Source organism: Anabrus simplex, chromosome 5 (genome assembly GCF_040414725.1).
Source record: "Anabrus simplex isolate iqAnaSimp1 chromosome 5, ASM4041472v1, whole genome shotgun sequence".
Lineage (NCBI taxonomy): Eukaryota > Metazoa > Arthropoda > Insecta > Orthoptera > Tettigoniidae > Anabrus > Anabrus simplex.
In genome coordinates, this window is record NC_090269.1 from 131,323,847 (window position 1) to 131,347,416 (window position 23,570).

The 23,570-nt window shown below is 39.2% G+C and overlaps 1 protein-coding gene across 5 annotated transcripts in view; it reads left to right on the plus strand.

Annotated features, from left to right (window-relative positions):
- Uba1 (ubiquitin-like activating enzyme 1) overlaps positions 1-19,865 on the plus strand; it is an 87,503-nt gene extending 67,638 nt beyond the window's left edge. For all 5 annotated transcript variants that reach the window (XM_067147128.2, XM_067147126.2, XM_067147127.2 and 2 more), the window contains one exon: positions 16,232-19,865. In XM_067147128.2, coding sequence (XP_067003229.2) covers positions 16,323-19,472 — 3,150 coding nt within the window. In that variant the 5' untranslated portion in view covers positions 16,232-16,322 and the 3' untranslated portion in view covers positions 19,473-19,865. The remainder of the gene's footprint in view (positions 1-16,231) is intronic.
- The last annotated feature ends 3,705 nt before the right edge of the window (positions 19,866-23,570 follow it).

Consider the following 23,570-nt stretch of genomic DNA (forward strand, 5'->3'; position numbering starts at 1 on the left):
ATTTTTAACTGGAATATTTCCAACCATTGTCTGTTCCAACTTAGTACAGCACCCCATTTGACACTTTTTAAGAGGTCTTGGTACCCTAGCCGAAATCAATTTGCCCTTGCTGGTTATATACTTCTTTCTCTGTTAGGACTGATTTTTCGTTGCAGTTTCTTTTGTACAGTGAAAATACCTTTACCTTTGAGGCATTTTCCAGTCTCTCCTGAATTACTTTTCCTCATTGGCTCACTTGGTAAAATGGTCAATATGATGATATAAGTAGTGCGTGTGGCATTTTAACTTTATTTCAACCTGGCTGCATAACATACCTATTAACGGAGGGTATCGGCATGACTACAAGTTTTAATGCAATCTCATTTTATTCTTAATACCACTCCACGAACTTTACAAGATTGCATTGCAACATCAAGGATACTGTGAACTCGCATCACAACAAGACGCTGTGCTCAACAATTTAATTCAGACATTATCATATTGTGTTTTATTGTACATGACAAGTTGGAATTTAATTCCATGTCTTCATCCTTCAATTTTTTAAATGTTACATTGTAATGGCCACAGTTCTAGAATTTTTACTAGGTCTTATTGTATACTGGTATTTTAATTCAACTAGCTGAAGAAGAGAATGTATATATATTCTCGAAACATGTACTAGACGTAATGTTGAGGTGAAAGGTAATATAAAAATCAATATATAGTATTGACTAGGCGGATCATTCACCTATATATTTGTTGTGATTAAGTCAATACGGATCCAATACCGGCCACTATGGTCAAACTTATTAATACTGATCTGTTTGGTAACGCTATTTCACAACATGCTTCTCGAAGACCTTCATGAAATTGTCTTGCTGTGCAGCCACATGCAGATAGAATTTTCAGCCACATCGCTGTTCCTGTTTGTAAACACTGTGAATGCACAGCACACAACTGTTTAGAGCAGCGACACGTATAAGACTGGCTTCCTGTCACCACAGCATTGTTGCATTTCTACGGGTGGGTAATTCCATTTTGCAGTGAGGTAGGTTAGGACATCTGTGACATATGATTGAAGTGACAATTCAGTTTAGTTTCACGTCCACAGTAGTGATGCCACTATATAGTTCCAAGCCACGTTTATACTGCTGATTCAGTCAGGAGAGATTGTCGTCCGTATCTTGGAGTTTGGGCTGTGATTACTTCACAGGCGTCTCTGTAACAAACGAGAAACAAAGATCCTTTTTATTTTTTTATTTTTAGTGTTGAGTGTAGTGGTGTTATTCTAATCCATGGAGGGGTAGATGCATGAGAGAGGGGTGAGCTGATTGCCTTCATATTCTGTGGCTGAATAGTGTGTGTTTTTGTGGAATACTTCTTGTATAGATCGTCATAATGCCATATGCACTTGGATGATTGATCTTGTTACCTCACAACTTAGTGTTCATTCACAGTGTTTATTTTCAAAGATGTTGCCTTATAGATAGTTTTTAATTAATAAAGGTTCCTTGCTGCCGTTGCATACGGAAGCTTCGCCACTACTCATAGGCATTTACTCTGTATCTTTTCAAGACTGTCAAAGCAGTTGACCTCCATGCTGGTGATGTCTACATAATAATTGGCCTTATTAGGGTTTTATACATGTTAACTGCTACCTTACTGGTTATTGTATCTTCGATTTGTGTCGTAGGTATTTTGTTGACTGATCTGTGTGTACATCTGTTTTTCCATGTAAACATCACTACTTGACACTTGGCTACATTGTCATTGATGTGCTATTTAGTGAGACACGGTTTGACCGTGTTTAATGCTACTTGTAGTCTTCTCCGTGCCCTCATGAGCTGAGGGTTCAGGAGTGATATGTGGCTATCATCTGTGTTGAAGTATGTGGTAGTGAGTTCCATAATCGGCATGTTGTATGCATAAAGAACAAACAGTATCAGGCCGATAAGTGAGCCGTGGACTATGCCCACTCTGATTTTGTATGTGCTTGATATAATGTATTGTTTATATCTACTTGGAACTTCTGGTCTTCCAGATAAAACTTGTTTGGTCTTACATATTTGTGATGGTGATATTAGGAGTATCTTTTTTGCTATGATCATTATCAGCTAAAAATTACCATTTTTAACATTTTAAATATCTGATTTTGTTTATTGGGGTGTTCTTCTTCCATTTATCCTTGTTGTATTCATTCACTGTCTAATTCTGTATATATATTGGACTGTTGATGCTGCGAGCACTTTCTGTTGGTGCACTTTAGTACTCCTTGCTCACTGCTTAAAGTGCAGACTTTTCTTTGTTGTTGGCAAAGAATCACCATGTGGTAAGTGTTCATGTTGTTGAACGGGCTCTAGTGAGCAAGTTGTTATCTCTATTTCACTTATGAATGGAAACCTTAGAAATCATGCGGCATGCCATGCCCGACAACAAAATTATCTCTCAGACCCTATGTTGGGAATGTCTGATGCGATTTTCTTCTCTGTACAACTCCTTTGTTGGGTTATACACGCATGAATCATAGATACAGTAAGTTACTGCCTTCTGTTGATGACAATTTGAAGCCCTATATTGCTGTAAACTCTTTGAACTCTGTCTTTGTGGAGGGTTCTTTGAAAACCATGCGAGTTTGCAAACAGACGTTGCTTAGCAACATGGCATCGTTCAAAGAGCATGAGAAGTAATTAGCAATTCTTTTAGACGTAAGTGATGTTGATTTCAGTGATAGTGGGAGCAACTTTTAATGAAGTTATTGTTGAATTACGAAGGTTACGTCCCTAAATGGTCTAAATGGTCATTCACACTTCATTATTGCCATCCACAGAGGAGAAGTAAGGCAGTGACCAAACAGTGAAGGGACGACGACGTGAAACAGTGGTTTTCTATAATGCATGTAGGAGAAAGCCTGTATTACATCCTGATGAGTATTTTGAGAGGTTCCATACAAAGCACAATTACCAATGAAAATCTGAGATAATTTTAGGGTTAAAAAATGCTGAACATTGCACCCAAATATCGTATTGTACTTGTATTATAATTATTTTGTATTTGTATTGTTTGATTTTTTTTGGAGCCTTCTGTGGCTCAGGTGGCAGCGCGCCATCTCTCACCGCTGGATACGGTGGTTCAAATCCCGGTCACTCCATGTGAGTGGGAGTTGTGGAGTGCACTCGCGCTATGCAGAGACTCGGCTCCTGGACCAGACAAAATCCACAATCAACTGCTGAAACATTTGAGTGACAGATGTCTCGAGGATATCCTCACCCTATTCAACAGAATATGGAGTGAGGGTGCGTTTCCATCTCAGTGGCATGAGGGAATTGTGATGCCAATTCCCAAGCCAGGTAAAGATCCAAAACTTCTGGATAGTTATAGGCCAATATGCCTTACAAATTACCTGTGTAAGCTATTTGAAAGGATGGTTAGCCAGCGTCTTGTGTGGGTCATGGAAAAGGAGGGTCTCTTATTTAACTACCAGTGTGGTTTTCGCTCTCATCGGTCTGCCACTGACAATCTGGGCAGACTGGAGAGCGCCATTCAGTAGGCCTTTCTCTGGAACACCTAGACGCCGTGTTTTTTGATCTGGAGAAAGCTTATGATACTACCTGGTGATATGGGATTCTCTCCACACTACACCAGTGGGGATTTCGGGGAAATTTGCCAACGTTTATTGAGAACTTCATGTCCCTCCGGCTCTTTCGAGTCCGAGGAGGGAATGCATTTCCTCAATATTACGTTCAGGAAAATGGAGTACCTCAGGGATCGGTACCGAGTGTCATGCTGTTCGCAATTGCCATCAACGGCATAGTTGCCGCTGCTGGGCCCGCAGTCGTTCCATCGCTGTATGTAGATGACTTGGTTCTACATTACAGCTCTGGAAGGGTGGCATTTGCTGAGAGACAGCTACAGCAAGCTATTGACAGAGCTGACAGATGGGCCCTGTAACATGGTTTTCGATTTTCAGTGGCAAAAACCTCAGTTGTACACTTCTGTCAACGTCGGCTTGTGCATCCCGAACCAGAGCTCCACTAGCAAAACAGTGTCTTAACAGTGTTTGATCCCTGCAGATTCCTGAGTCCATTTTGATAAGAGACTAATGTGGCAGCCCCACATCCGCCAGTTGAAGGTTTCCTGCATGAAGAGACTTAAGATGCTTAAGTTTCTCAGCGGCACTTCGTGGGGGGCTGACCTTGTGGTGCTACTACGATTTTACATACTAGCCCCATTCCCAGAGTCTCTAACATGGAAATTTAAAGAAGGAATATGCAAGACATGAACTTTTAAACCCATCAAGTGTTTTACATATGGTTTTTAGTGTTTTTAATGTGTATGTACAATTAGTTTTTAAGCTTAGGTTAAGTTTTTACAATCATATTTAAGCCTCAAAAATAATTTTACTTTCACGAACTTATAAATAAAATGACAACATACATCCAACTCATACGCACATTAGACATCCGGATGTGCTGATGGATGACATCTTTTCAGACAAGTAATACAAACCAATGCCTAATACACTCTGGACCCCACCTGCATGTTTTAAGGAAAAACATATTTTGAGAGAGTATTGAGGAAAGAATTGAATGTTTTATTTCAGAATAGCAATATACAGGATTTCTACAATATATGTAACATGCTTCAGTACTTTGTGTGACCACTTTTAGCCTTTTTGAAAGCTTGTACTCTTTGTGGCATTGACTAAAAAAGTTTTTCGCAAGTAGCAGGCTCAATTTCATGATACCACACTTCAAGAATTTTTTCAATAAATTCTTTTCTGGTAGTGTAACAATGTTTCCTGAGTTTTGCAGACATAATAGCCCATAAATTCTCAATGGGGTTCATATCGGGTGAATTTGGGGCCCACCATAATCGCTGAATGCCCAGATCTGACATACATTGCTGGACAACCCTGGATCGGTGACAACTGGCATTGTCGTCTTGGAAAATGAACGGTCCTATGTTTGCACCACCAAAATGGCCCCTATCAGTATTCAAAACCTTCTTCTTAATGATGTCACAGTATGCCGTTCCATTGATTGAACCCATGCAAACTTTAATTCTTCCCACCCGTTTGGAAGTTACTGCTCCCCGCAGCATAACACTTTCACTAAATTTCGTAGTTTCCACAACAAATTCCTTCTTTAACTTCTCCCCGGGCTCCATCCACCGTTTTACACCACCATCATTACCGAACACATTAATTTTTTTAGTCTGAAAAAAATCACCCTACACCAATCCTCAGTTGTCCAATTTTTATACATCTCAACAATTTTTTTCTGTCTTGGATATGCTTTTTTGTCAGGAGCGGCTTCTTTGCAGGCTTTTTCTTTTTAATGTTCATATCTGAGAGACCTCTTAATACTGTTTGGTGTGAAATGGAATGACCTAGATCATGTTGCAACTTGCACGAAGGCTGCCTGGAGCTCAATATTCGTCCTTGTTTCACCATTGCTTTCAGCGCCCTGCACAATCTTGGGCTAGCATTCTTCTTGCGACCACATTTATGCCTCAAACTTGTCATCCCTGTCTCCTTTTGTTTCTTTAAAACATTACCCACTGTTTTATGGTCAATGAATAACCTCCTAGCAATTTTCCTGTTGGATATTCCTTGGGAACTGAATGCAAGAATCTTGCCATGATTCCTTGGAGATAGGTCTTTCTTACTCCCCATAACCTAAAAAAAACAAATATCAATCTTGAATTCTCTCAAAATCCAATGAGCTATGGGAACACAATTCTATCTATTGAGAAACAGAGCAATAGCTCTCTAAAAACTTACCAGATTGGTTTCTCCTTTTACAATTCAGCTTACTGAAGAACAACTGATAAGAAGTCAGATGGAAGTACAACTAGAGGTATAGGGCCTATGGCGGGAATTTTGTGAACTTCAGGCATGTGCGTGCCATCTTATGACCAAATATTGTAATGTCTCCTAGGCGCCGTATTTGAATGTGCCTCGGAAGCTGGTACCGTGAATACAGCCAATATCAAGATAAAACGTATCATGTTGTTCTATCATTCACATTACTCCAATTAACCTATCAAAACTGAGCTTTTCATGTCTTAACTTCATAGGAAAAACTGATAGCACGAAAACGCTGGTACCAATGCAAGTCCGTTAGTAAATGTGGTTGAAATTGAAATATTGGGCCAGTATATGTAGTGGGGATTTTTTTTTGGACCAGAGTGTAGATGTAAAACCATGACATATTAGCTGGTGATGACCGAATAGGGTCGAAACCGGTACTGATGTAAGTCATTGACAATAATCAGTATTGATAAGGTGGAATTTCTTTCCTTATCCATATACGTGTAATCAGTCAATGCGGACGTGAAACTCATAAATAACGATACTGCTGATCTCATCATCCGCTTTATGTGCAATAGTGAATTAATCAAGTGTATATAAATTACAAGTGTACTGTTATTCAGGCAACACATGTTCCCTTTTGATTTGTTAGTAATTTTTTGGCCTAATTCAATAAATTGTTTTATTTTGTACTGTGTTTGCAAATTCCGTTGTTGAATAAATAATTTTGTTTTTATTTTACTTTTCTTTTCCACTAATTTGTTCAGAGAGGATGATTACCTTTTTGTACTTCCTCTTAAAACAAGAATCACCACCACCTTGCAGATCAATAGCTCAAACGGTACTGAGGTACCATTTGTCGAGCCAGGCTGAAACACCCATATTCGTACGTGGTGTATCCTCCATGGACGGCAATGCAGGCGCTGATCCTGGCATCCATTCGATCATAAATATGGGAGTACTGGCTTGGGATACATTATTCCGTGCCTGTTCGACCTGTTCATGTAGTTCTGCAAGAGTTGTGGGTTGACACATTGCACGTGTCAGTTGTCGTCTCATTCTATCCCACACGTGCTCGATGGAAGAAAAGTCTGGAGGAAGTTGCTGGAAGTCTTGCAGAGCACATTGAGTTTCATGCGCAGTGTGTCGGCGAGCATTATCCTGTTGGAACAACACATCACCTTCCTATTGCAAGAATGGCAGAAGAACAGGTCTTACAACATTCTACACGTACCAAGAGCTGGTCAGCGTTCCCTCCACAAACACCAAAGGTGAAGTGAACGAGAATTGTAACTTATCGCACCCCAGACCATAAGCCTGGGGTGGGGCCAGTGTGTCTTGTATGAATGCACTCTACGAGACAGCGCTTGCCATGTCTATGTCGTACGCGCAAACGATCATGTCTTCCATCGCTGAAGATCACAGCCTGCTATTCCATCTTCCAAGTGATCCTCTGACGCCACCAGTTGATGCTGTGGTTTGAGTGGAAGACAGCCTAGAGGTGTGCGTGCCTGTAGTCCCACTGCTAGTAACCGGTTGGCAGCAGTTCGTTTTGACACTTCTGGGCTCATAAACCGTCTTATCTGTGCTGTGGTAGCTGTATGATCTGCCACTGCTGCGCTTACACACAACGATCTTGGCGGACGTCTGCTGCGTGGACGTCCAGAACCTCTTCTACGATTGTGAGAATGTTCAAGTGACCATTGCAACTAGCATCGTTGCACAACTGACAGCACGTCCAACTTATGTAGCAATTCTCCTAAAGGACCGTCCCTCCACTCGGAAGGCCACAATTTGATCCCCTGTCCAACTCGCTCAGTTGGATGTAGGAAGCACAAATGCGTCTCCGTGGCATGGCACCTGTTTGCTTCACACGTTTGCATTACACTGAGCCTTATGGCATTCTCCATTAAAGGGTACATGCAGATGGCACTCTGGCAGCTATGTCACTATGCTATCTGTTGGCAGACTGTGCTGAAACCATTATCAGTACATCTGCTACCCCCCGCCTGGTGGCATCTGTCATCGGATTAAAATTGATGTCGTCATTCCAGGTGTACTATTTTTTTTCTTTCCCAGCAGTGTATTTATCCAGAATTCCAGTGAATATATAATTTTTATGATGTGTTGATTCATTACTCTGGAACTGCCCACCATGTACATTATTTTATCCTCATTTTTGTAATTCAAAAGGGATACAGTTAAGTAATGCTAGTATGCAGTATGTTAATTTTCTGCATAAATATGCATGTGATGTTTTTTAATTATTTGTTTCTTTTAGCCTGTCGGTTGTTTTGCATTGAAAATGATCATATAGTGCATACTCATGCCGTTACGACTTTTAAGTTAATTACCCTCTCGGATCTTGATTATCTTTCTTGTTCCATGTTTATTTTTTACGTTTCTCTAAGAGTTATTAATATTTTCTGCTGTAATCCTTTTCATTATGTAAAAAAAATTCTCCCATTTTCTTATACTTTGCTATATGTTTTGGTGCATTAAACTCACCCTAATGTAACATACTTCCCTAATTTGTTTTCCATTTGTTATTACATCTTACGCAGAAGATTATTAATATATTCATGATTATTTAATTAATTTCTTCCTCAGAATCTTCTCAATTTTTTGGGTTTATCTCAAAGCCTTTGGAGTTGTATTCTAATAATCAAGTACCTAAAAACATATTATTATTATTATTATTATTATTATTATTATTATTATTATTATTATTATTATTATTATTATTATTATTATTCTTTTATGACCACATAGGATCACTTTAGTCAGTCCGTCGTTCAGGTCTCTTTGAAGGGATTGTTCGGGCTTTGCGGTCCTCCCAGTACTTCTTCAGACGCTCCGATCTTCGTGCCCTTTCCTCAGTTGAAAATGTGCGTGTTGTTGGTTTGTTTTGTGTAAGGGTAAAGCGGAGGTTTGTATTCTTGAGTTTTGTATTCAATTTTATCTTATTTTTGGTGTCTTCTGTTGTAAGGCCTATTTCCTTCAGATCCTCTCTTACTTCTCTGATCCATTTACATCCTGTTGTGGTATTTTTTGAGACGAGATTGTGTTGTACTAGTTGTTTCAGAAGTCTCGAGTCCTGCATCCTCATGATATGTCCAAAGAATCCCAGTCTCCTCTTACGCATAGTATCTGTAATGGGTTCTAGCTCTTTGTACACGACTTTGTTAGGTATTAACCGCCACTGTCCATCTTTCTGATATTTTTTGTTGATACAGGTTCTTCCAATCCTCCTTTCAATTTTCTGAAGTCTGTCAGTCTTTGATTGTTTATTCAGGTAAAAGAGTGTTTCTGCTGCATATGTAGCTTCCGGTTTTATAACTGTGTTGTAGTGTTTTATTTTTGTATTTATTGATAGTCATTTCTTTTTGTAGATATCCCATGTTAATTTTTGTGCTTTAGCTAATCTATTTGTTCTTACTTGGATTGAGATTTTTTCATTTAAGTTATGTGTTATTACTTCTCCAAGATATTTAAACTGAGTTACTATTTTGATTTTATTACCATTTATGGTGACTTCTTTTAGCTGTGTTGGTTTTTGGGGCATAATTTCTGTTTTTTCAAATGATATTTTGAGGCCAATTTTATTTGCAATGTTTTGAAGTTCTGATATCTGGGTTTTTGCTTCTTTTATGTCCACTGCTAGTAATGCTAAATCGTCAGCAAAACCCAGGCAATTTGTTTTGATTTTTCGGCCAATCTTTATTTTGGGGGGACATTTTCTAAACCATTCCCTCATTACCATTTCTAGAGCACAGTTAAATAATAGTGGTGAGAGCCCATCTCCCTGCCGTAGTCCAGTTTTAATTTCAAATGTCTCTGATGTTTCACCCCTAAACTTCACTTTTGACTTGGTATTGGTGAGAGTCAATTTTATCATGTTTATTAATTTGGGGTGTAGTCCAAGGTGTCTTAAAATTTTAAACAGAGATTCTCTATGGATGCAATCATAAGCTTTCTTGAAATCTACAAATGTTATCACCATATCTCTGTTTCTTCTCCTGTTATAGTCCATTATCAACTTAAGACTCATGATCTGATCAGGACAGCTCCTCCAGGGTCTGAAACCTCCTTGATATTCTCCTAGTTCTTTCTCAAGTTGTAAACTTATCCTATTAAGGATGATTATTGAAAATATTTTGTATGTTATGTCTAGGAGAGAGATTCCCCTGTAGTTATTAGGGTCGGTTTTGTCCCCTTTTTCGTGCAGAGGATGAATGAGGGCTGTTGTCCAGTGTTCTGGTAGTTCTTCTTTAATCCAGATAGAGACAAGTTGTTGATGGAGGGCAACTTTTGCTGAGGTTCCTGCATATTTCCAGATTTCCGCAAAGGTCTGATCTTCTCCTGGCGCTTTGTAGTTTTTTAATTTATTCAGAGCTTGGTAGACTTCCTTTATTGTGGGGGGATTGATGTTTTCTGGTGATGTTTTTATCGGGGTGTTGGTGTCCAAATGAAGGAGTTCTGTAGGTTCCTCACAATTTAAAAGCTTGTTGAAATGTTTAGCCAGAATTTCTGCATTGTCTTTATTGTTATGGGCCAGCTTACCATCTTCATCCTTCATCAGTAGGGTCGGGGGTTCATATTTTTGGAGCTGCTTTCTGAAGGTTTTGTAGTAGTCCCTTGATTTAGTTTTACTGAACTGTTCTTCAGTTAACTGCAGGGTGTCCTTATGATGTTGTCTTTTTATTCTTCTTAAGACTTGGGTAGTTTCTTTTCTCTGTTTTACTAGCTTTTGATAGGATATTTCTGTCTTTTGGGACTGATGTAATAGCCATGCCTGATGTCTTTTCTCCACTGTTTCATCACATTAACTGTTCCACCATTGGTGTTTTTTACGTGGTTTAATTGGAGCTAGGTCTTCTGCAATTTGTTTAAGGTTGTGTACTAAGTCTTCAAATTTGTCTGTGATTTTTATTTTTTCAGTTGCTTTCTGGTAATTTTTGTTGTTGATTAGCTGGGTAGGATCTATTTTTCTTTTAGTTTTAAGGGCTTGCTTTTGTTGTCTCCTCTGGGGAGTGAGTTTAATTTTAATTTTAACTACGTAGTGATCTGAACCTGTGTCTATTCCTCGGAGGACTTTGACGTTATAGATCTCTTTGTGGTGGTATTTGTCCATGCAGACGTGGTCCAGTTGCCATTCTCCTTTAGTGTAGTCTGGGTGTTTCCATGTTTTGAGTTTTTGAGGTTTCCTCTTAAAACATGTAGATTTTGAGATTAAATTACTATTATTATTATTATTATTATTATAATAAACCTTTTATGTTATTTGACCTTGTATGAATTTTCACAATTAAATGTCGTAACCCTTTAAGGGAGAGTATTTATTGAAATATTCCATTGGGCACACATTAATTGATTTTATCTAGTGTAACTGAAGTATACATTTTTAAATACTATAAGCGTGAAAAATCACAAATCCAGGACATAAATTTCTTAATGGGGTGGGATTGTGCACGTGTTCAAGATTTTTTTTCTTTTTTTTTTTTTTGTTTACCGAGCTCAATAGCTGCAGTCGTTAAGTGCGGCCAATATTCAGTATTCGGGAGATAATAGGTTCGAACCCCACAGTCGGCAGCCCTGAAGATGGTTTTCCATGGTTTCCCATTTTCACACAAGGCAAATGCTGGGGCTGTACCTTCCTTCCCACTCCTAGACCTTTCCTGTCCCAATGTCGCCATAAGACCTATCAGTGTCGGTGCGACTTAAAGCAAAAAAAAAAAGAATTCTTTTTGCATGTTAAGTACAACTGCAAGGTAAGTAACTATTTCCTGTCTTGGTGAATTTTATTGGTTCCTTGTTTCACTTATTTTCTGTGCCCATTTAATTCTTTACCTGGTGGCTTCCCCTATTTCTTTTGACTTTGGCCCTTTCCTATATTTGTTCTTAAGTCATTTTATTTTATTTTTGCTAACCCTCCTTTGGCTAGTTTGAGTTAGAAGTTTCTATCGTTTGGGTTTCATGCTCGTGCATTATGTTGTAATGATTGTGAATTACTTTCTTGTTTATATACTTGTTTAGGGTTCAGGATCCAGGGTGGAATTCGTAGTCTGTCAGTTTTGCTAGCAGACCCCTGTGCTATTCTTTATCAAAGGCCTTTTAGATATCTAGAAAGACCATGCCGATGTGCCTTTACTTGTTATAGCTGATGGTTGTGTGTTTGAGGAATAGAGAATGTCAGTTTTGAAATCCAGATTGTTCAATTTGGAGTATTCCCTTTTCCTTAATATGTGCTGTCTAGAGAGCTGATTGGACGATAATTGTTGGGGTGTGATTTCTCTTTCACTGGATTCCTGAATACCAGTATTCTCACACTTTTTGTTGTTCAGGGTGATATTGCAACCTCAGCATGGCATTGTATGTTAATGATTATTGTAAGGTCTTTCCGGTTTTATCTCTTAAGTACGATATTCTGGAGTTTGTCAGGGTCGGGGGCCTTTATGGGTCTAAGATGATCGATTATCCATTTCACTTATTGGATATTAGTCTTCTTAACCTCTGGTCTAGGTGCATTGCCAAGAAATTCCTCAACCTTTGTCTCTACATGCCTGGTGAATTCAGGCTCAGACATCTCATCACTCAGGGTATAAAGGCTGCCTGAAGTGTCAGCTATGACTTCAGCCTTCTCAGGTTTCCCGAATGTTGGATCATTTAGCTCCTTAATGGTTGGAATTGTGTGGTTTCCGCATGAAGTGTCTCGCTAATGTCTACAATAGCCTAGTGTTCATGCGGAATGTTTTTAGCATTTTATTCCATTTGCTTGACTGGTGCTCTTGGAGTGCTGTCTGTATTTCATTTTTGTTAGCTGTCAAGAGATAGCAACACTCGTGCTACTACAGTATCTCCAATGCTTCCTGACAGGTGAGGAATGTTGCATTTCAGTTTGAGCTGTTGAACGAAAGCAATTCCTAACATTTTGCTTCTGTAGATGGTGTAGAATATATGTGCAAGAATTTTTTCCCTATTTGAAAGACTTTATACTTTCTGTATTAATCAGTACTTGTAGTTAGCTGCCTATATCTTACTAAATTTCATTTCAGTGAGCTTTGTGTAAGTCCTTAGGTTCAAAGTTTTTAAGTTCAAAGTATGTTCAAATGCCTCCTTCTTTTGAGATTCATCATGGACCACCAAAATTCCATACCACCAGCTGCCACTGCTGTAAAGACACAACTGGTGAAGGCCCTCTAACTCACTTTCACAACAATCAGTGAATGGCTTATGACTCTCCTCATACCACTAGGGATATTTTCATGACTCTCATCTCCTCATAAGCTCCCACTTAGATGCTGATGTAATTGTAAAGAAAAAGTTATATCACCAGCTGAGCACATTCATGAGCAGAGTATCACCTAGGGAGAAAATGTTGGTGTTTAGCGATCAGTCGGCTGTGAAAGAATGTGATGGGTGGTATTGGAAAACGCAACACCAGTGGATTATTGCTTCTCGGCCTGTTTGCTGAGCATGAACTGTTCATTACCAGTGCTCAGTTTCAGCTACCTAACAGTTTTAAGATTAAATGGATGCACCCATGCTCTAAGCACTGGCATGTCCTTGTCTACATCACCCAGCAATGTGATGATAAAGACGATCTGATCACCAAGACTGCAAGAAATACTGACTGTTGCCACGAACCTGCTACGCAGGCGTAGCAGGGGGAGAGGTGATACTCCCACGTGGCGCGTCCCAGGTGGCGGATAGGGGGGTCCTAACCGGCTTGCCGGCGGACTTGAGGGAAATAAAATACCTCTCATGGACCAAAAACACACCCCCTGTGGGTGGGGGAGGCTGACGAATAATACACCCACGGTATCCCCTGCCTGTCGTGAGAGGCGACTAAAAGGGGCGACCAAGGGGTGATTGAATTAGAACCATGGAACTACTTTTGATTCGTACCATCACGCGGGGAACACCATGGGTTGCCTGTACTTGCGAGTTGTACCACTATGTTTGGTACGAAATGGGTTTGTGTTTAGTAGTAGTCATGAGCGTGGCCTGGGGGTTTCCAGTACCCGTGCGTCGTACCCATGTGAGCACCACCGCGGGTCTGGGCGTAGCCTGTGAGTTGTACCACTATATGAGCGACACCGTGGGTCTGTGTTGCCTTTGATTAGTATCCACTCTGTGAGGAACACCACGGGGTTCGTGGGACCGGCATCCGTGCCTAGTACACCTAGGTGAGGAAACTCATTGGTTTGCGTTGGCTATGAGTGGCGCCATTGTGTGAGAAACACCAGAGGTCTGCGTTACCTGTACGAAGTACAATACTTGTGAGTAGTACAGTCTTGTGTGGAACACTGTGAGTTTCGCTACTTTTGATTAGTACACAAACATGCCAATACCATGGTTCTACTTTACTTGCGACATGTACCATTCTGTGGGGCCTTAGATATGGATTTTGCACCCCTTTCGACATCAAGCATCATCGTGCTTTATGAGTGGTCCCTTGGTCAGTAATCAATTATGTAATCTTTGAGTTTGATCCACTGTATTTTGGTTGTTTGTTTCTTTTTTTTTTTTTTGTTGGGTTCATGTCCATCCATTCATTCTTCATGACATTATTATTTTTTTTGGTCAGTGGATGAATTTGACATTTTTGTTCTTTCATTTCGTACCATTAGGAGCCGATGACCTCGATGTTAGGCCCCTTTAAACAACAAGAATCATCATCATCATCAATACTGACTGTTGGAGAGATCACGAACTTATGATTTGCTGACTCAGTATCTCCTTCCACCATATATTGCCTTTGCATTGTTTAAGTGTGTCCGGAAGGAAGTTTGACATCCATAAACTTTCAGATCAATCCATTGCTGCACAATTCCAGAATATGATCTACAAGTGGTGTGCAGCTATTTGGTATCCAGTATCAGATTTTGTGTGTAGCGATAATTTGAGTATAGATTAGGTTGTGCCTTATTTGCAGATAATGTAATATGTTCATAGCAGATTTCTGTAATATGCAAAATTTTATGATACCCTGCATTTTGTATTGCATACTCCTTGAACTTCCTGCAGTCAGTTGATATGTTCATGCTACAACCTGTAGCGCAGCATATTTATGACCTGGCCAGGTCAAGAAGTGCAGGCCCTGAAATGTTAGTGTGGTTCTGAAATCACATGAGGAGCAGTAAATGTACTTGATGATGACTTTTAAACCTTTCAGACCTGAAAAAAACTGGAGGTGTGAATTTTTGTTTGTACGTCAAAAACAGACTAAAATGCCCTTAAATACATATATTTTAAAATTATTTTACAAAATAAAAATTAACATCTGAAAAAAAGCACCTACACAATCGTGTGTATCAGGACTTAATGCACTACTTGCAAAAAATCAAATCAGTACATGTGAATATACATATGTACATGATAAAATGTTCTTTTTACAGTGTGGAATGATTTAAAACAATTAAAATCTTTGTTGAAACACAAGTATACATGAAATTTTTTACACTGAATGCGAGTTTTGCTTTCAGTCCTTTTGGCGGTAGCACCTTGCCGTCAGACCTGAAAGACAACAGGAGGTGTGAATTTTTGTTTGTACGCCAAAAACTTACTAAAATGCTCTTAAATACATATGTTCATAGTTTATTTTTACAAAATAAGAACTATCATTTTGAAAACAGCGCCCACACAATTGTGCATGTCGGGACTTAATTCACTACTTACAAAAAATAAAAAAAATAAAAATTCAGCTCAGTACATGTGAATGTACACATGTACATGATCAAATGTTCTATTTTACAGTGTGGAATAATTAAAATCTTATACATTACATTTCTCACATAGAGTACGAGTTTTGCTTTTACAGTCTTTTTGGTGGCAGCACCCAGCACTCCCATATGCATTGCCTGTAGGGAAACCTAGTCCCCACAATTGTGCATATCAACATTCAAGACCTCATGGTATTACGTATGATGTTGTATGTTCACAATTTACATTCACTAAACAATTTACACACTTCATTGATTACATTCTGATATTCGGTAAAGCTTCTAGATTAATCTGAATGCAATAAATAAATACTTACTTTTGGCATTACTGCTTCCCACCATTTTGCCAATGAACTGTATTTTTAAACTCTTCTTCCTGCACTGTGGTGGTCAAGAGCTAAATAAAACCAAATGAAGTACATGCTACGTGTCCCGCACAAGCACTGCAGTGCGGTCTAGCGCCGAGGAAACGTCAAATATGCTCATACATAAATAAAATACAAACCCGTACAATTGTGCGTACCTTGTCTGAAAGGGTTAAGAAGATGGTGATTTCTGCATAGGAGGCAGTTGTGCAGAGCATGACCATCTACCTCATTTACTTATGAAGAATATATAACCATAATATATTGCTCTAAATTTATGATGTAGTGTAATGTAATGATAATAGTGTAAAGTGCTTTCTAGGAGGCTTATCTTTTTATACTTGTTCTAGGGCCTGGTTGCTGCAGAAATCCACAACTTGAGAGAAGAATTGCCCTGCATTGCAGCAAGCAAATTGGCTGATCACAAGGCCCTTTTGACCGATGTCTAGTGCTGAAGTGGTGGACAATTCGGTTGATCCTCCCGCGAAGAAGCGGAAGCTGGGTACATCTGGAGCGAAAACCGTTTCCAAGGGTATTCTAGAAATGGCTCAGAATGGTGCATCTGTTGCTGCGGACCACGAGATTGATGAAGGACTGTACTCTAGGCAGCTTTATGTTTTGGGTCATGATGCTATGCGCCGAATGGCTTCCTCTGATGTACTTATCTCTGGCCTTGGTGGTTTAGGTGTAGAAATTGCCAAAAATGTGATCTTAGGTGGCGTGAAATCTGTGACATTGCATGATGAAACTCCTTGCAAGATGTCAGATTTGGCTTCACAGTTTTACTTAACTGAAGCAGATATTGGAAAAAACAGAGCTGAAGCCTGTCTGCAGCAGTTAAGTGAATTAAATAACTATGTTCCCACCAAAGCATATTCTGGACATCTCACCGAGGACTTCATCAAGTCATTTAGTGTAGTTGTGCTAACCAACAGTACTATGCGAGAACAACTGCGGATATCTGACATCACTCATGCCAATGATATTGCTCTTATCATAGCTGATACCAGAGGTTTGTTTGGTCAGATATTTTGTGATTTTGGGCAGGAATTTACTATTGTTGATCCTAATGGTGAGGCTCCAGTATCTGCTATGGTGGCTAGTGTGTCTCGAGATACAGATGGAGTTGTGACATGTCTTGATGATACTCGTCATGGGCTTGAGGATGGAGATTATGTCACATTTTCAGAAGTTAAAGGAATGACAGAACTTAACAATTGTGAACCAAAGAAGATTCGTGTGCTTGGTCCGTACACTTTCAGCATTGGAGATACCAGTGAATATTCTGAATACCTCTGTGGAGGAATTGTCACTCAGGTTAAAATGCCCAAGGTTATCTCTTTCAAATCTTTGAAAGAATCTCTTAAAGAACCAGAATATCTTATGACTGACTTCAGTAAATTTGATCGCCCTCCTCAGCTTCACCTGGCTTTTCAGGCATTGCATAAGTTCATTGAAGAGAATGGAGCAGTACCAAAACCTTGGAATCAGGCTGATGCAGATGATTTTGTATCCTTGGCAAAGAATTTGCTGTTAGATGGTGGTAATGATGCAGAGATTAATACTGGATTAATTGAAACATTTGCAAAGATTTCAGCTGGCAATTTATCTCCAATGAATGCTGTAATTGGTGGAGTTGTTGCACAAGAAGTAATGAAGGCTTGTAGTGGAAAATTCACTCCAATTTTCCAGTGGCTTTATTTTGATGCTCTAGAATGTCTTCCTTCCGACCTTAGCAAGATTACAGAGGAGGACTGCAAGGCAAAAGGTAGTCGTTATGATGGCCAAACAGCTGTGTTTGGAAATAATTTTCAGCAACGTTTGGGTTCTCTGAAATATTTTGTAGTAGGTGCTGGTGCTATAGGATGTGAATTACTGAAGAACTTTTCTATGATGGGGATTGGAGCTGGTGAAGGAGGTCAAATTATTGTCACAGACATGGATTTGATTGAGAAATCAAATTTAAATAGACAGTTTTTATTCCGCCCTTCTGATGTTCAACGTCCGAAGTCTGCAACAGCAGCTAGAGCTGTTAGGCGCATGAATCCAAACATTAACATATTAGCACATGAAAATAGAGTTGGACCAGAAACGGAGAAAGTTTATGATGATGCATTTTTTGAAGCACTGGATGGCGTTGCAAATGCCTTGGATAATGTTGATGCTCGCATTTACATGGATCGTCGATGTGTGTATTACCGCAAACCATTATTAGAGTCAGGTACCCTTGGGACCAAAGGAAATACACAAGTCGTTGTTCCATTTCTTACAGAATCTTATAGTTCATCTCAGGATCCACCAGAGAAGAGCATTCCTATATGCACATTGAAAAACTTCCCAAATGCCATAGAACACACTCTTCAATGGGCTCGAGATTGCTTTGAAGGACTGTTTCGGCAGTCAGCAGAGAATGCTGCTCAGTATTTGTCTGATCCAGCATTTGTTGAACGTACATTAAAGTTGCCTGGTGTTCAACCCCTTGAAATCTTCGAATCTGTAAAACAAGCCCTTATAGATCAACGTCCACACTCTTTTGAAGATTGTGTGGCATGGGCTCGTTGTTACTGGCAAGAGCAGTACAACGATCAAATTCGTCAATTGCTTTTCAATTTTCCTCCCGATCAGCTCACTTCAAGTGGACAGCCATTTTGGTCTGGGCCTAAACGGTGTCCTGAACCATTGATATTTAATCCTAATGATCCTTTGCACCTGGACTTCATTCTTGCTGCAGCTAATCTAAAAGCTGAGGTGTATGGAATTCCTCAGAACAGAGATCGCTCTATCATTGCTGATTTGGTCAGTCAGGTTGAGGTACCAGAGTTTATTCCTAAGTCAGGAGTTAAGATTGCTGTTACTGATTCCCAAGTCCAGGTGAATGGTTCAGGAAGTATTGACCATGATCGGTTGGCACAGCTGCAGAAAGAATTGCCTCCAAGAGAAGAGCTCCTTGAACTTCATGTAACTCCAATAGAGTTTGAGAAAGATGATGATAACAATCTTCACATGGATTTCATAGTTGCCGCTTCAAATCTGCGGGCTGCCAATTATAGGATACCCGCTGCGGATCGTCATAAGAGCAAGTTGATTGCTGGGAAAATCATTCCTGCTATTGCTACAACAACTTCTGTTGTAGGTGGTCTTGTATGCCTGGAATTATATAAACTTGCATGGGGACACAACACTTTGGAACCATTTAAAAATGGCTTTACAAATTTGGCTATTCCTTTCTTTGGATTTTCGGAACCTATTGCTGCCCCAAAAATGAAGTATTATGAAGAAGATTGGACGCTATGGGATCGTTTTGAAGTTACTGGAGAAATGACTTTAAGACAGTTTATTGATTATTTCAAGGAAAAGTACAACCTTGAGATTACAATGCTCTCTCAGGGTGTTTGCATGCTTTATTCATTCTTTATGGCAAAATCCAAGTGTCAAGAGAGAATGTCTCTGCTCATGTCAGATGTAGTGAAAAAAGTGTCTAAGAAGAAATTGGAACCCCATGTTAAGGCTTTAGTGTTTGAGCTTTGCTGCAACGATGATGAAGGAAATGATGTTGAAGTTCCATATGTTCGCTACACACTTCCCAAGTAATTACTACTGTACTTCGTTTTAATAATTACACGTTTTCTTTATTAACACATATAATTACCTAATACTCCTAATTATTCAGAGTGTCATTTGCACTAAGCACTGGCTGTGAATATGTAATTTACATCTGAGAAATAAAGCCAACTTAATGATGTTTTGTAACAGTGAAATAGTTTTCTTAAATTTGTTGCAGTTATTTCCTTATCATATTGCTGCCATTGACCTATACAGAACAAAAATGTACAGTATATTAGAAATGTGAATTCTTCCAGGTGAAGTATCCTCGAATCTGGAAAGAAATGTTTTTAGAATTTATAGCTTCCGTATTTATATGACATGAATTTCCTTGTAGAAATATTTGGCTTTTGGAAATAGAACTGTGGAATTGTCAGGTAACCTTGTCTTACAGTTCATTTCTTTCCCTACCTAAAACCCCTTCACATAAGGTAGGTACGAAAGGACATCGTATTTTATTGTAACACACCTGGATATGATATGCAAGCTTTTAAATTTAGTTATGCTAATTAATTATTTATGTAGAGTCTGATATTCTAAGAACAAATAAGTAACTGTTGTATGTTTGACTAAAAGAGCCTTGTAATACTACTTAACATGATTCAGCTATGGTAATACTGCTGTGTGGCTGGCAGAAACAGGAAAATTCCCTGAGGTCCTGGAGCTCTCGCTGTATGATGTACTACTGGTGGCTTCCTTCCAAGTAAAATATTCTAGTAGTTGAAATATAATCCTCCGTTAGGATTTCTGATTGAGGACTGTATGAGTGGAGGCAATCATCAGGAAGGTTAACACTGGCAGCCTGTAAGTTTGAGCATTGAATGTTAGAAATAAAGTTAGATATAGTTTGTGATAGTGATATATGTAGGGAGCGGATTTTTATGTAATTCCATATTTTTTTTTTTTTGCATAAGTTTTAACGCAAGTTACAAAGTTCGTTGTTCCTATTGTGCATCCTCAAGTGTAAAAACTTAATCTTATTTCACATTAAAACACATATTTTCACAAAAGGCTAAGGGAGAAAACCCTGAAAGAAAATCTCCGTCTGTGTTAGGCTCAGCAGGTCAACAGAGGGATTACTGAAGAAGTTGCTTTCAAGAATAATACAAGCCTCGGATGGAGGAATTCACGACGACGACATCAGTTTGGTGCGAATGACGGTTTGCAGCCCGATGTTACACCAGCTACCAAAACCAAACGAAGACAAAGTATCAAAGTGGGAACATTAAATATTCTGACATTGACAAACAAAACTGAAGAGCTGGTGGACCTCATGGAAAGGAGGAAACTTCTGATCATGGGCCTGAGTGAAACAAAGTGGAAGAAAACTGGGAAAATGAATATCAGATTGGACTATAGTCTCTACTGGTCTGAAAATGAAGTAGAGTCTAAGAATGGAGTAGGATTTTTAATACGTAAAGACATAGATGCTTGTAGTGAAATTGAGTTTGTTAGTTAAAAGATAATTAAGTTATCTGTGAACTTAGAAAGTTGAGTTTGTTAGTTAAAGGATAATTAAGTTATCTGTGAACTTAGGAGGGAAAAAGTACAATGTGATCCAAGTCTGTGCTCCACAGGTAGGATGCTCAAAAGAGGAAAAGGCCAACTTCCTTAATAACTTGGAAGAATACACTGAGTATGACAATCTAATTGTAATGGGTGATTTTAATTCACAAGTCGGCTCACAACGAACAGGATATGAATCCATACTGGGCCCTCATGGAATGGGAAACAGAAATGAAGAGGGAGAATATATGCTAGATCTCTGCATGAGAAACAACCTGATAGTGAGTAACACTTGGTTCAAGAAAAGAGAAAAAGAAAAGTCACCTCCATACAGGCCTTGAAGGCCCTTGGAGGAGTGGAAGGTAAAGGCTTCCACCATTGTTAACCTCGGCACGTCATGGGGGTAGGAGTGGTTAGCTCTACGCCCGGCCGCCTTTGCCTACAGGAATTAACCTGGTACTCATTTTTGGTGTAGGCTGAGTGAACCTCAGGGCCATATGCACCTCCGGAAGTGGAAATCTCGTTTCTTAAATTTTACGACTTCCTGGCGGGGAAAAGAGACTCTCATAAAAATCACAAGATATAGCTGGGATGATAAAATAGATACAGTAATAGATTATATTCTGATAGATCAAAATGTCGACGATGTTAAGGTCATTCCAAGTGAAGACCTTGGTGGAGACCATAGACTGTTGGTTGCAGTTATTGCAGAGAAAAGACCTCCCAAAGTCTGTAACAAAAGAGTCCCAAAAATAAAAACTTGGCGACTAACTGAGCCAAGTGTAAAGGAAGAATTCAGGGAAGGTGTCCGCAGGTTGTTGCCAAGAGAAGAACTGAAATTTGTAGATGAAGAATGGGATACTCTAAAGAAGGTTGTGGTTGGTACAACAGAAAAAGTATGTGGACGACAGTCAAATAAGGAAACCTAAAGAAACTGCCTGATGGAATGATATTAAAAAGGCTATCAATGACAGAAACCGTGCAAGAAGATACTTATATTAAGCAAGAACGCAGGGAGATCAACATGAAATAGAGGAGAAGCTGTCACTTTACAGAAAGAAAAAATTACACGTCAAACAGTTGGTTATAGCTGAAAAGCAGAAATGCAAGGAAGATCTGGCTACCAAAATAACGCAGGATGGAAATAAACTGTTATACAGTGTTGTTAAGAATAGAAGAACTCAAAATGAATCTATCCAATCTGTAGAACTGCCTAATGGCGAGGTAACTAGGGATAAGACCAAAATATTACAGGAGTTCCAAAGGCACTTTGAAATTTTGCTGAACTGTTATGAAAATGTCACCCCATTAGACGACTAACCTTATGATTTTGGCAGCACAAATACCACTAATCTGACATGGTTGGAAGTAGAGACAGCAATATCTAAGCTGAAAAACAACACGTCAACTGGATCAGATGAATTAAGTGTTGAGATGATCAAAGCACTAGGTGAGGTAGGACAACAGTGGATGTACAGGGTACTAAATAGAATCTGGAAAGAGAATGTAATACCCAATGACTGGAAGCAAGGAGTCATCAACCCATTGTTGAAAAAAGGTGATAGAAAGAAATGTACCAACTACAGAGGTACAACTCTGCTGTCACATGGCCTCAAAATCTACGAATCCATCCTTGAGAGCAGGATTAGTAAATATATTGAACCTACACTTGAGGAGGAACAACATGGATTTAGACCTCATTTTTGCCACCAGAATGCTCCATAAGAAGTATTGGGAGAAAGGTAAAACACTTATAACTGTTTTTCTGGACATCGAGAAAGCATATGACCATGTACCATGCAGGCATATATGGGAATGTTAGAGACATAAGAAAGTGCCCGATGACATAATAGCACGAGTACAACGATTATATGATGAAACGAAGTGTTGTGTCCAGGTCGAGGATGGAAGGTCAGGCTGGTTTGAAATGAAGAGTGGAGTCCAGCAAGGAAGTTGTCATTCACCACTTCTCTTCATAATTATAATGGATGAAGTTTTAAAAGTGGTTAAGAGAAAGGATCCAACAACTAATGCCCTGGTTTTTGTTGATGATGTAATGGTATGGGGTGAGACAGAAGCGGAAGTACAAACTAGACTAGATCTCTGGTATGAAGTTTTTACAACCTTTGGTCTCAAAATCAGCAAAACAGAGACAGTTGGCTTGGTGATGAGTAGAAACTCTCCAACTATTCATCTAAGCATTGGAGATGAGATGGATATTGTAGACAACTTCCAGTATTTAGGTAGTGTTCTCTCATCAGACAATACCATACATCAAGAGATTAGTAACAGAATACAGAAAGCTTCCAAATTCTATCACGCTGTACGTCAAATACTTTGGTATGAAACATTACCGTTAGTTTCCAAGATCAGCTTGTACAAAATATATCTAGTACCTATACTGACGTATGGCCTGGAAGCAGCAACACTTACTGGACCAACAAAGAGTCGTCCTCAGGCAACAGAAATGAAGTTTCTCCGTTCTTGTCTACAAAAAACAAAAATGGTTAAAATAAGGAATGTGGATATCCGACAACAGCTTGGATTGGAAAGAAGCTTGCTGGAGACTCTAGAAGTGAA